We start from the raw sequence: 13,430 nt of genomic DNA, 5'->3' as shown, positions 1-13,430 counted from the left end.
GCACATTCTTCTCAAATCTAATTCAGTGTTCATAAGGATACCTGACTCCTGTTTATAGACAGACATAAAAAATTGTGTTCCTATGCTGGAATATTACATGGTCCAATGTTTGCTGTGTTTTAATCTGATTAAACACAAATTAATAGAAAGGAATATAATCCATTTCAGTTCAGTGTCACAGATTTTAACACATGAACTATCTTCTATACATTTAATGTTATGCTTAATGCTTATTCCTGTATACATGTACAATCAATCATATTATACACAGTGAACTTTAACATCAATTCAAACAATGCATTCACCAAGACGTGAGGAGTTCACAAACACTTCACAATAACCTGCTCATCTGGTTCATCTTACTGCAAGTCCCTGGCACAAGGAAGATGTTAGTCTGCTGAATCAGTGAGTTGTTTCCGTGTTAAGATTGCACATAAAGTCAGCTGTTGTCGGAATTAGGTGGCTTCAACAATGAAAGCGGTACAAGTACATTTGTTGTTATATGTTTTTCTGATGACCAATGTGCTGGTAAACACATTTCTTGGCGGAATCACTGATAAGTTGCGGTGGATCTTCAAATCACAAGAAAGTTGTGATTCTGATTGGATATCCTTCAATGCAACAGGTGAGGATATGAAGAATGTAAATGTGAAGGTTGTTGGGCTGTGTTTAAAGTTTGTTTGAACCAGATAAATAACTCTAACATTGTTTAGAGGATAATTACAGTGTCATGGCTTAAGTGATTATTTACTATCAAAATCTAATTTTTACAGAGTGTAAGACCTTTCTAATGAATATGTACTATTCATTTTATTGTTAGCAAACGCACACAATCAAAACCCATCATATATGTTGTTTTTGAAATTGATTCAAAGCATTACATTAAGAATATTTGGTACTCTAAGAACAAGAAAGCATGTAAAACAAAATTTCTGTATTTCATTTTGCATTTAATTCAAATCTCTTTGATTTAAGATTTCTGTCTCTGTGTCTCTGGCTGCACATTGGTTATTTATTGACATTATTTACAAAAGTCCAAACTATCCTGTAACTTTTGTGGTGTGAACTCTCTAGGACTCCAGGCTGACCTGAAAGGCAAACTGTTTGGACAGCACATTGCGTCCGACATCATCTTGAAAGCTGTAAATGGATTCATGAGCAACGACAACTCAGAGAAGCCCCTGGTGCTCTCTCTGCAAGGACTGAGCGGCACAGGCAAGAGCTTTGTCACTAAGCTCATAGCTAAACATATTTACAAGGAGGGAATGGGCAGCAGATTTGTCCATCTTTTCATATCCTTACTTCACTTCCCTCATTCAAGTCAAATTGATACCTACAAGGTATAATATTAAAGTACAATTCAAACACAGTGATGTTGTTCTGTTTAGTCTTCTGTATGAATTAAATGTGCTGCTGTTTCTCCTCAGTCTCAGTTACAGCAGTGGATCAAAGGCAATGTCACCGACTGTGGACGCTCCATGTTCATCTTTGATGAGGTGGACAAGATGCATCCCGGCTTGATTGACAGTATTAAGCCGTACCTGGACTACTACAACAACGTGGACGGCGTTTCTTATCAGAAAGTTATCTTCATCTTCCTCAGGTGAAAGGATTAACACACCAATTCACCAGTTCATTCTGATCTTTATATAGCAAAGTGCACTGGTCTTGTCTGTTTCTAACCAATAATTTGTTATTTCCATTGATTTCACCTCTCTAAACTGTTTATCAAGCTCACTTAGCCCTAGCTAAGTGTTGCGCTGCCTAAATGTTCTGGGTGGATCTAATATTATTGTTCTGCACGTTATTAAATTATTTTGGCAGTAACTGTCATGCATGTAAACTGGAGACAAAGAACACTGCACCAAAAAAACACTTGTGAAAGGTCTGAGGGTATTTTAGAGGTAAAAAAGAAACAGCATTAATGAGATTCTTACTTAGTTGCAGCACTAGAGAAACAAATATGTTAAGAAAAAAATTGCACTTTTTAGTTTATTCATAATTTTCTCTATGCTTAAACAGGACACTTTACTTTGCTAAGCAGCAAACTTTGTAGCAATGTTTCATTGTACTTATCAACTACAATTAAAAAAAATGCAAACCATGTTATTATAAAAGAAAATACCAATAAAATAATAATTTAATAATATGTTGCCTGTTTTTAACTTTCTATAGCAATGATGGAACACAGCGCATTACAGAAATGGCCTTAGATTTCTGGAGAGAAGGACGAGATCGAGAAGAGATCGAGTTTAAAGACCTTGAAACATCTCTCTCTACATCAGCTTTTACTAACAAGCAGAGTGAGTACACTACTTATTTTTATCTTGGTTATCAAATAAAAATAGATTTGATGAAACACCTGGATTTTTTTTACTATAGAAAATATGTCTTTGTAGGTGGATTGTGGCATTCAAGCTTGATTAAGCAGAACATGGTGGACTTCTTCATCCCATTTCTTCCTCTTGAGTACAAACACGTTGTTCAGTGTGTCATGGCTCAGATGCAAGCCGAAGGACTGAAGCCAAACCAGGATGTGGCACACAAGCTTGCCATAGATTTGGAGTATTTCCCCAAATTTGAGAGAGTGTTCTCTGTCAGCGGCTGCAAGAAAATAACTAGTAGGCTGCCCTTTTACAAAGAGTAATAATTATGCGATGTGTGTTCCTTTAATGGATAAATGAAAGATCTTCTATCGATATGCACTAGATCATAAAGCCTATATCATTATTGTTTATTAATATTAATTTAAGGCTGCAAGACAATTAAGAGTAGGCTGGACTGTATTTTACGTCATCACTTTGTGTTTCAAAGCAATAGATAAAGTCAAAGCATCTGCCGAGCAACTATTAGTATTGCACTTATATGGCTGAATTAATTTTGAGACTAAGATGAAACAGTTCATTAGATTATTGTTATTTTGTTATATTTGTCATTAAGTTATAGTTATAAATAGAAACTGTCACTTAGTACATGTGTGACATTAAGACAATAACAGAAAACACTTCATCTGTTTTTGAGTGTCAACTTAATCCCTAATTTTTTTTCCCAGAATCCTGATGTTTACATTCATAAAGTAGATGTTTAGTTGTTTGTTCTTTATTCTACAAAAGTCACATTTCTTAAATATATCCACAAATCTTGAGACAAATTTGTTGACATGATATATATTATGCACAATTTTATAACGTACTTCTTTCAAATTGTTAATAATAAATTTGAATCTGATTGAATAAAACATTATAAGTAATTGATGTTCTTTTGTGTCAAATCTTCTTTCACCACTAGAACTGTTTATTTGGTGTCTTACAGTTCAGATGCATTTCAACAGGCCACTCTTACATGCAAAAAAAGTCATTCAGGTTTCATCCAAAAGTCCCCCGTCAACATGTGCTGATAAATGAGCTCACTCACTGTAGACACCACTGTGTTTTAAAAAGTGAACGTAGCTGTAGTGTTTAAAGGATGGGTCTCCTCACGTCATTTAAACAGTATATCAGGCTTCCAAATGAACACTGACACATATTTTATCTTGCCATATTCATCATTCCTCTTGTTCAAACTGACCACTAGTAAAGATTACGGTCTAGACCTGCTCTATGTGTAAAGTGCCTTGAGATGACTTTTGTTGTGATTTGGCGCTATATAAATAAAGATTGATTCATTGATTTATAGAAGATCTCATCATAATGTGCTTACAATGTAAGCAATGAAGAACAAAATCCACAGTCCTCTTTCTGTGCAAAGACTTATGTTACAGTTTACTTGAACATAATATGAGTATTGAGTCATCCACATTAGTGAAATCAAGTTATTGTATTTTTAATATCAGATTTCCTCTTTTTGTTATGATCTTTTCTCTGCAGCTGAATGAATAAACAATGTCTGTTGAGACACTAAAAGAGATTTTTTTTATTAAAAAGGCTGTAACTGTGAAAGATCCACTTTAATTGACTGACTTAGAGCACATCACCCACACTCTAAGCACATTCTTCTCAAATCTAATTCAGTGTTCATAAGGATACCTGACTCCTGTTTATAGACAGACATAAAAAAATGTTTTCCTATGCTGGAATATTACATGGTCCAATGTTTGCTGTGTTTTAATCTGATTAAACACAAATTAATATAAAGGAATATGATCCATTTCAGTTCAGTGTCACAGATTTTAACACATGAACTATCTTCTATACATTTAATGTTATGCTTAATGCTTATTCCTGTATACATGTACAATCAATAATATTATACACAGTGAACTGTAACATCAATTCAAACAATGCATTCACCAAGACGTGAGGAGTTCACAAACACTTCACAAAAACCTGCTCATCTGGTTCATCTTACTGCAAGTCCCTGGCACAAGGAAGATGTTAGTCTGCTGAATCAGTGAGTTGTTTCCGTGTTAAGATTGCACATAAAGTCAGCTGTTGTCGGAATTAGGTGGCTTCAACAATGAAAGCGGTACAAGTGTATTTGTTGTTATATGTTTTTTTGATGACCAATGTGCTGGTAAACACATTTTTTGGCGGAATCACTGATAAGTTGCGGTGGATCTTCAAATCACAAGAAAGTTGTGATTCTGGTTGGATATCCTTCAAAGCAACAGGTGAGGATATGAAGAATGTAAATGTGAAGGTTGTTGGGCTGTGTTTAAAGTTTGTTTGAACCAGATAAATAACTCTAACATTGTTTAGAGGATAATTACAGTGTCATGGCTTAAGTGATTATTTACTATCAAAATCTAATTTTTACAGAGTGTAAGACCTTTCTAATGAATATGTACTATTCATTTTATTGTTAGCAAACGCACACAATCAAAACCCATCATATATGTTGTTTTTGAAATTGATTCAAAGCATTACATTAAGAATATTTGGTACTCTAAGAACAAGAAAGCATGTAAAACAAAATTTCTGTATTTCATTTTGCATTTAATTCAAATCTCTTTGATTTAAGATTTCTGTCTCTGTGTCTCTGGCTGCACATTGGTTATTTATTGACATTATTTACAAAAGTCCAAACTATCCTGTAACTTTTGTGGTGTGAACTCTCTAGGACTCCAGGCTGACCTGAAAGGCAAACTGTTTGGACAGCACATTGCGTCCGACATCATCTTGAAAGCTGTAAATGGATTCATGAGCAACGACAACTCAGAGAAGCCCCTGGTGCTCTCTCTGCATGGACTGAGCGGCACAGGCAAGAGCTTTGTCACTAAGCTCATAGCTAAACATATTTACAAGGAGGGAATGGGCAGCAGATTTGTCCATCTTTTCATATCCTTACTTCACTTCCCTCATTCAAGTCAAATTGATACCTACAAGGTATAATATTAAAGTACAATTCAAACACAGTGATGTTGTTCTGTTTAGTCTTCTGTATGGATTAAATGTGCTGCTGTTTCTCTTCAGTCTCAGTTACAGCAGTGGATCAAAGGCAATGTCACCGACTGTGGACGCTCCATGTTCATCTTTGATGAGGTGGACAAGATGCATCCCGGCTTGATTGACAGTATTAAGCCGTACCTGGACAACTACAACAACGTGGACGGCGTTTCTTATCAGAAAGTTATCTTCATCTTCCTCAGGTGAAAGGATTAACACACCAATTCACCAGTTCATTCTGATCTTTATATAGCAAAGTGCACTGGTCTTGTCTGTTTCTAACCAATAATTTGTTATTTCCATTGATTTCACATCTCTAAACTGTTTATCAAGCTCACTTAGCCCTAGCTAAGTGTTGCGCTGCCTAAATGTTCTGGGTGGATCTAATATTATTGTTCTGCACGTTATTAAATTATTTTGGCAGTAACTGTCATGCATGTAAACTGGAGACAAAGAACACTGCACCAAAAAAACACTTGTGAAAGGTCTGAGGGTATTTTAGAGGTAAAAAAGAAACAGCATTAATGAGATTCTTACTTAGTTGCAGCACTAGAGAAACAAATATGTTAAGAAAAAAATTGCACTTTTTAGTTTATTCATAATTTTCTCTATGCTTAAACAGGACACTTTACTTTGCTAAGCAGCAAACTTTGTAGCAATGTTTCATTGTACTTATCAACTACAATTAAAAAAAAGCAAACCATGTTATTATAAAAGAAAATACCAATAAAATAATAATTTAATAATATGTTGCCTGTTTTTAACTTTCAATAGCAATGATGGAACACAGCGCATTACAGAAATGGCTTTAGATTTCTGGAGAGAAGGACGAGATCGAGAAGAGATCGAGTTTAAAGACCTTGAAACATCTCTCTCTACATCAGCTTTTACTAACAAGCAGAGTGAGTAGACTACTTATTTGTATCTTGGTTATCAAATAAAGGTTTTTTTTCTTTTTACTATAGAAAATATCTTTTATCTCTGTCTGTAGGTGGTTTTCTGCATTCAAGCTTGATTGAGCAGAGCATGATAGACTACTTCATCCCATTTCTTCCTCTGGAGTACACACACGTTGTTCAATGTGTCATGGCTCAGATGAAAGCCAACGGACTGGAGCCAGACCAGAATGAAGCATACAAGGTTGCCAGAGATTTTAAGTATTTCCCTAAATTTGAAAGAGTGTTCTCTGTCAGAGGCTGCAAAACAGTCATTAATAGACTGAGCCAGATTTCCCCCCATCACTATGAGTTTAGGAAGAGTTCCATTGATTTAGTTTAGTCAGATTGTAAGTGGCCTTTATGCTTTCATTATTCTTATTTGTTGAATAAAGTGTATATTATTAAAACAAATCACTTAAAACAGTCCACAGCGCTGTTTTCTCAAACACATGTTACATTAAGACAATAACAGACAACATTTAATCATCATAATAAAATAAAGATAATATAACAGGCAAGACTCCCCTTTCAGTTGGTTGATACCTTCAGCATGGTAACAGGACATAGGGGGAAATAAAAATAAAGATACATTTAAAAAATAACTGAATAGAAATGGTAAGCAATAAAATCAATTTTCTTTAAAAAGTTATTGGAGCATACTAACTGTTAATGCACATTTTATTATTGTTTATAAGTTGATAGACTCAGAATGCTTTCTAAATGTGATTATGATGATACAATTTCAAACAATAGGTGAGAACTTTGATTTATCATTTTCATTGTATAGTGTAACATGGTGTAATGGTTTAGTTGTTTCTTCTTTATTAAAAAAAAATCACATTTGTTAAATATATTCACAAATCTTAAGACAAATTTGTTGGTAGGATATATGTTATGTACAATTTTGTCACGTACTTCTTTCAAATTGTTGATAACAAATGTCCCAAGTTGTGTAATTTTCCTTTTGCTGAAATAATTTCTTACATGTTTATTAGTACATTTAATTAGATCTGATTGAATAAAAAATTAGTAATAATTGATGTCCTTTTGTGTCAAGTCTTCTTTCACCACTAGAACTGTTTATTTGGTGCCTTACAGTACAAAAGTCATTCAGTTTCATTGAAAAGTCTCCACTGATTCAACATGTGATGCTAAATGAGCTCAGTCACTGTTTTAAAAAGTGATTGTAGCTGTAATGTTTAAAGGATAGGTCCTCCGTATATATGACACCTCCCTCATGTTATTTCTACAGTACATTTTCTTTTGTATAGACATTGACACTCAAGCCTGTGGATGTTGATATTCCTGATAAGCTTGTCGTGTATTAACGGATGAGTTTATTGTTGGCTTTTCCATTCAAATTTACAGGTATAGATGTCAACAACATTTCACTATACATATTAATATATGACAAATAAAATCTCTTAAATCTTGAAACAATTGTTCAAGTCTGTCTTAAAACAACAGATAGCAACAACATCAGGTGCTCAAATGAATGATTCATCCTGCTCATACTGACCATTATAAGATCCCTTCATAATACACTTACATTGTAAGCGATGGGGGGGAAAAAAATCAAAATTCCTCCTGCTGTGCGAAAATTTATTCAAAAGGTGAAACTAAAAAAAGCTTTTTTCCCATCCAAATAAGTCAAATCAGGTAGACATCTTTCAACATTACAGTATTTTTGTTATGCCAAAAAGACTAAATGTGGCAGATATCCACTTGATAAGACTAACTCAGACTGTTGAAGTCTCACATAAGAGTGATATGACACATCTTGAAGGCAGCAGATCAAGGGCCGACCCCTGAGGGACTCAACACAGCAGGGGAGCTGAGAAGGACACATGATTCTTGATACAAACATTAAGAAGATATCTATTAATATCATTAAGAAAGAAACCATCTTAAAGCTCTACCAGAAATGCCAACCCAGTTATACAACCTATCAAGTATAATGGCATTCAACAATGGTATCAAAGACAGCATTTAAATTGAGTAGAAGAATACATAATATTCACCATTAACTGCATGCATAAGATTTGTTTGTAATTTGTCAAAAGGTTTTATGACTCTCAAGCTTCAGAAGTTGGTCCATAACGATTTTTTTCAAGGATTTGAATAAAAAAGGTATCTTGGAGAGAGTTTTTTTTTAGAGAGAGTGACTGAACACTGGCAATTTTAAAACAGTCAGGTACAAACCTTGATCTGAAGGAGTAATTAATAATAGAAATCAGTCTGGGACCAAAGGCACGAAAGATGGATCATTCACACTCACAGGCAATTTACAATGACCAATTAACCTAAACTGTAATCTGTGGGAGGAAGCTGGAGTACCCGGAGTGCCAGCCAGATTTGAACCCAGAACCCTCTTGCTGTGAGGCGACAGTGCTAACCACTACACCACCTTATTGGGAAATGCACTTTATTACATTATCCAAAGTTATTTCATTATCAGGGTTTATTACTTTTTTTATTAAGTTATGAATATTTGTATTTCATTATTGGGAAATTATTACATCAGGTTGTACAGGGATCATTTCTCACTGTGGGAACCTTTTATCACACACCAGCAGTAGTAGGTGGATGAATGTGCGAATTGAAGTGTCTGGATCTGCAACTCCCAGCCGTTCTGTTTTCTTTACAGCTGAGAAATCATCTTTCTGAGGGTGATTGTAACCTTTATATACTCTACCATCACTCCTGTCAATGTACAGAATCCTTCTGTATGTTTCTGTGTCTTTCTTCTGGTACCAGTACACATTGATGCCACACTGGTCAGTTCCTCGACAGCTGAAGGAGACTGTTTGACCAGCTCTCCTGGTCAATGTTAAACCATCCTGAATCAGCTCTGCTGCCATGACAACCAGTGCTGTAGAGAAACAGATACACAGATGAAGGTCAGTGTGACTGTGTTTGTTAAAGGTTGAGTTTGTGGGCTCCTGATTGGCTGGAAACACTCACCTGAACAAAGACAGCACAGAGCAGCAGCTGGGAGGAAAAGCATTTTGTGAAGTGGTGTTTCCTCTGGTGAACCTGGGGAGAAGTGGCGCTCTGATGCAGCTGAGGCCAAAACGAGCTGTGAGATCAGACGAGGGCCACGTGGTTTCTAACAGGTCCTCAAACCTCCCATCAGCCCCTGCAGCGGATACATAAGTCTGCTGCTGTGTGGTTTTCCATTGAGTGAAAAAGTTTTGTCTAGTGTTAATTATTTTAATAATAATATTCAACTATAATTTTAATATTATCAAAGTTTGGTATCAGTTACCTGCAGCAGTCTAAATGTTCCGCTGTTTCCAAAAGTAACTCTGACTCTTTTTATTATATACTATTTATAATATACTTTACACATTATATGATATATTATTAATGTTGTTCAGACGTTTTATGACACTTTAAACCTTCATTCTACACTTTATATTACATTACCTCTATCTGGTGTGTGCTGCTGCTGTCAGCAATAAAACCTTTACACTGCTGCCCTCTTGTGGCTGCAACAACACATTGCTTCTACTACAACTAGTCTCTTCATAGTTTTATATAAATACATAATGTCAATCTGGGAACCAGGAATTTGATTAAGAGCAGGTTCCTAGACCAAAATCCATCCATCTACGTTCTTGGCTGTCCCTGCCACATTGCGCACAATAATGCACACGATGGTTTTTTAAGTGAATGCAATATGTTTCCGTACCCCTACATGTTTAGATGTGTGAGGAAGATGAGCATATAGGGTCAAACTTCATGAGCTTGTCGTGCAGAACACCGGAAGCTCCTGTGTTACTTTTTTTTTTTTTTTGAGCGCTGTGTTACTATGACAACCGGAAGCTGAGTTGTCACGTCAACCAAGACAACTTGCATACAAATGAGGGTTTTGAATAAAGTGATTTATTATTTTTATATGTCTGAAAACGTAATATGAAACGTAGTAAAATACTGTAACTTTTTTTTTTCTTCAAATCGGATTAAACTCAATAATAAAGACAAGGCACAGTTAACAATAAAGAAAATGAAACCATATCTAATAACACACGTAAAGGTGTGGTTAACTATATAGCATAACGGTGCAATGAATAAAGACGGAACTGAAACCACAACTGACGCAAAAGTTGGCGGTGCATTTGCTGCAAGTCTGCGATGCAACTGTGCAATTAAATTTGCGGACACAATTACCCCTAAAGTCAAAGTTTTACACTGAATTAGGTAAGATGAAAGCGATGCATGCATTTCTGTTGTTATGCATTGTTTTAACCTGCGGTGCTCAGGTGAAGGCGTTTGATCCGACAGTCATCTTTGAGGGTCTGTGGGAGATCTTCGGGCCTTTCCTCAGAGACATACTCGGTGCCTTGTTTAACGCAGGGTCAGGAAACGTCCCAACACACAGCCCTGAAAAATGTGATTTTGACTGGATATCCTTCAGAGCTGCAGGTAAGGATGTGAGGAATGTGTTAATATTTAGTCTTAATCAAACATAAAAGACAAACAGACAAATCTGTAATTATTTATTTTTAGGCTATGTCTTGCAAAAAAAGGATAATCAAGCTGGATCTCAGCCAATTATCTAGGCTATTTGGCCACTGACAGACATGATGCCTATTAATATTCTCCATATGCAGGTACCGTTAGACTTAAGATTCAAATATCTTTTGTTCAAGCTGTGACACACTTCCGGAAACCTGTGTTGAACAGTTCAGACTTTGATAGCAGCAAAAACCAAGATTTCTCTTCTTCAAATAAGTCAGGGCATCCCAGGCTCACCCCTGATTGTTATCCCATTGATTGAAACATCCAACTTTAATTTACCCCTCGAATTAATTGATAATTGTAGAGATTCACATACGTTTGCCACACACAAATATCTAACATTGGAATGAGTGTCAAGATTTGGTCTGATTTCTTTAATTGATGCGTCTTTATCTAGTTTTAGGGACTTCTGATAGGAATCTGATCATGTTTTATGTCATATTCAAGTCCCAAATGTGATGTATAATTTCTATTTGGACCTCTGGCTGTATATGTTTTCATTTATTTCTTGTCATTGCTTATTCACTAAAAGTTTAAATTATCCTGTTGGCTTTTTTGCTGTGCACTCTCTTGGTCTGCAGGGTGACCTGAAAAGCAAACTATTCGGACAGCACTTTGCATTACCAATCATCCTGAAAGCTGTGAATGGATTCATGAGCAACGACAACTCAGAGAAGCCCCTGGTGCTCTCTCTGCACGGACCGACCGGCACAGGAAAGAATTTTGTCAGTAATATGATAGCTGACAACATTTACAAGGAGGGAATTAACAGCAGATTTGTCCATGTTTTCATATCTACGCTTCACTTCCCACATGTGCATCAAATTGATACCTACAAGGTATAATATTAAAGTAGCTACAATTCAAACACAGTGACATTGCTCTGTTTGGTCTTCTGTATGAATTAAATGTGCTGCTGTTTCTCCTCAGTCTCAGTTACAGCAGTGGATCAAAGGCAATGTCACCGACTGTGGACGCTCCATGTTCATATTTGATGAGGTGGACAAGATGTATCCCGGTGTGATTGACAGCATTAAGCCATACCTGGACTACTACAAAAAAGTGGACGGAGTTTCTTATCGTAAAGCCATCTTCATCTTTCTAAGGTGAAAAGATGGCAGGGGTGGATATAGGGCCAGTGGAGATCCAGGGTGAACAGAGCAAAAACATTATCTATTCTATTTCTATTCTGTGTCTGCGTTGCTTCACCCATTCTGTATAAAACACATTGGTTCATTCTCAGCTAAAATGAAATGAAAATGTTTTCTGAGATTTACTTTTACACCTTGCAACAATGCTTCACTGCAGTTATTATCTATGTTTAAAATCTAAATAAACCTAGTTATTTAATAGAAAATACCAGTAACAATCACTTTTTAAAAAAAACAACATTTCATACACTTTTCATTTCTGATGTTAATAGTTTCTAATCTTCTGTTTAGCAATGCTGACGAGGAGGGCATCAAACAGACGGCTTTAGATTTCTGGAAAAAAGGAAAGGACCGAAATGAGATCAGACTCAAAGACATGGAAACACTGCTCTCTACAACAGCATTTAAGAGCAATAAGAGTGAGTAGACTACCTCCTTTTATTTTCACAAAAAATAGATTTGATGAAACATGTACATTTTCTTTGACTGCAGTAAATATCTCTTAATCTCTGTCCGTAGGTGACATATGGATTTCAAGCTTAATTGAGCAGAACATGGTGGATTTCTTTGTCCCGTTTCTACCTCTGGAGTACATACACGTTGTTCAGTGTGTCATGGCTCAGATGAAGACCAAAGGACTGGAGCCAGACCCGGAGGTGGCACACAAGGTGGCCAGTGATTTGGACTATTTCCCTAAATTTGAGAGAGTGTTCTCTGTCAGCGGCTGCAAGACAATAACGAGTAGGCTGCACTACTACATACATTACTGATTATGTACTGTGTGTTCCTTTACTGACAATGTGAAAGATTTTATGTGCAATATGTCATAGAGTCTGTACAGTTATTGTTTATAAATAATACATTTTTTATGTAAAATCTTTTATTCTTTATTTTTTTTCTCCATTTTGATCTACAAAGGCCTTTTGTAATGTGGATTGGGTTACTATGGTAGAGGGGACGCCACACTGACATTATGATCAGGATTGTTTAAAGATTTGGTTTATATCATTTATGTCATCACAACTATAAAAATACACCTTATCCTGGAGTAGACAAAAAAGTGCCAAAATATGTTTAATATTTTAGATTTGTCCAAGTAGCCACTGTTCATCTTAATGACAGCCTTGTATAGCATTGGTAATATATTCAGAGGTAACTGGAATGGTTTTAAATTAACAGGTGCACTTTGTCAAAAGTATTTTGATGACTGCTGTAATCCATACAATGGCAAGAACTGCTCAAATAAGTAAAGACAAACAACACTCCATCATTACTTTAAGACATGAAAGTCTGTCAACCCGATCTTTGAATGTTTTTTCAAGTGCAGTTTCAAAAATCATCAAAAAGCCGTCATGAAACTGTCTCTCATGAGGACCAGACCAGTAAAGGTTGACCAAATGTTACTTCTGCTGCAGAGGTTAAAGTAATTAGAG

General features: G+C 35.8%; 4 protein-coding genes across 4 annotated transcripts in view; all 4 read left to right on the top strand.

The window, feature by feature from the left end:
* Window positions 1-13,430, top strand: part of gfm2 (GTP dependent ribosome recycling factor mitochondrial 2) — a 271,535-nt gene that overhangs the window by 234,595 nt on the left and 23,510 nt on the right. The gene's annotated exons all lie outside the window — the stretch shown is intronic.
* LOC133995420 (torsin-1A-like) lies at window positions 472-2,647 on the top strand. The gene is made up of 5 exons (XM_062434810.1): window positions 472-625; window positions 1,075-1,340; window positions 1,428-1,603; window positions 2,176-2,303; window positions 2,400-2,647. The coding sequence occupies exons 1-5, from the start codon at window positions 472-474 to the stop codon at window positions 2,645-2,647; spliced, it is 972 nt and encodes a 323-aa protein (XP_062290794.1).
* Window positions 4,456-6,662, top strand: LOC133995718 (torsin-1A-like). The gene is made up of 6 exons (XM_062435188.1): window positions 4,456-4,544; window positions 4,575-4,609; window positions 5,059-5,324; window positions 5,412-5,587; window positions 6,159-6,286; window positions 6,376-6,662. The coding sequence occupies exons 1-6, from the start codon at window positions 4,456-4,458 to the stop codon at window positions 6,660-6,662; spliced, it is 981 nt and encodes a 326-aa protein (XP_062291172.1).
* On the top strand, window positions 10,392-12,767 carry LOC133995716 (torsin-1A-like). The gene is made up of 6 exons (XM_062435187.1): window positions 10,392-10,430; window positions 10,588-10,682; window positions 11,379-11,685; window positions 11,777-11,952; window positions 12,289-12,416; window positions 12,517-12,767. Exons 1-6 carry the CDS (start codon window positions 10,392-10,394, stop codon window positions 12,765-12,767), a joined length of 996 nt encoding a protein of 331 aa, XP_062291171.1.

This window comes from Scomber scombrus, chromosome 15 (genome assembly GCF_963691925.1).
Source record: "Scomber scombrus chromosome 15, fScoSco1.1, whole genome shotgun sequence".
Classification (NCBI taxonomy): Eukaryota; Metazoa; Chordata; class Actinopteri; order Scombriformes; family Scombridae; genus Scomber; species Scomber scombrus.
The sequence above is the reverse complement of the archived record's forward strand: the minus strand, read 5'-3'. Positions and strand labels throughout refer to the sequence as shown.

Bases quoted from the DNA above. Each gene is read 5' to 3' on its own strand.
- LOC133995420 (XM_062434810.1), top strand. From the start codon at position 472: ATGAAAGCGGTACAAGTACATTTGTTGTTATATGTTTTTCTGATGACC. The intron at 1,604-2,175 runs GTGAAAGGATTA...AACTTTCTATAG, and splicing joins GTTATCTTCATCTTCCTCAG to CAATGATGGAACACAGCGCA. The intron at 2,304-2,399 runs GTGAGTACACTA...ATGTCTTTGTAG, and splicing joins AGCTTTTACTAACAAGCAGA to GTGGATTGTGGCATTCAAGC.
- LOC133995718 (XM_062435188.1), top strand. From the start codon at position 4,456: ATGAAAGCGGTACAAGTGTATTTGTTGTTATATGTTTTTTTGATGACC. The intron at 5,325-5,411 runs GTATAATATTAA...GTTTCTCTTCAG, and splicing joins GTCAAATTGATACCTACAAG to TCTCAGTTACAGCAGTGGAT. The intron at 6,287-6,375 runs GTGAGTAGACTA...CTCTGTCTGTAG, and splicing joins AGCTTTTACTAACAAGCAGA to GTGGTTTTCTGCATTCAAGC.
- LOC133995716 (XM_062435187.1), top strand. From the start codon at position 10,392: ATGAATAAAGACGGAACTGAAACCACAACTGACGCAAAA. The intron at 11,686-11,776 runs GTATAATATTAA...GTTTCTCCTCAG, and splicing joins ATCAAATTGATACCTACAAG to TCTCAGTTACAGCAGTGGAT. The intron at 12,417-12,516 runs GTGAGTAGACTA...CTCTGTCCGTAG, and splicing joins AGCATTTAAGAGCAATAAGA to GTGACATATGGATTTCAAGC.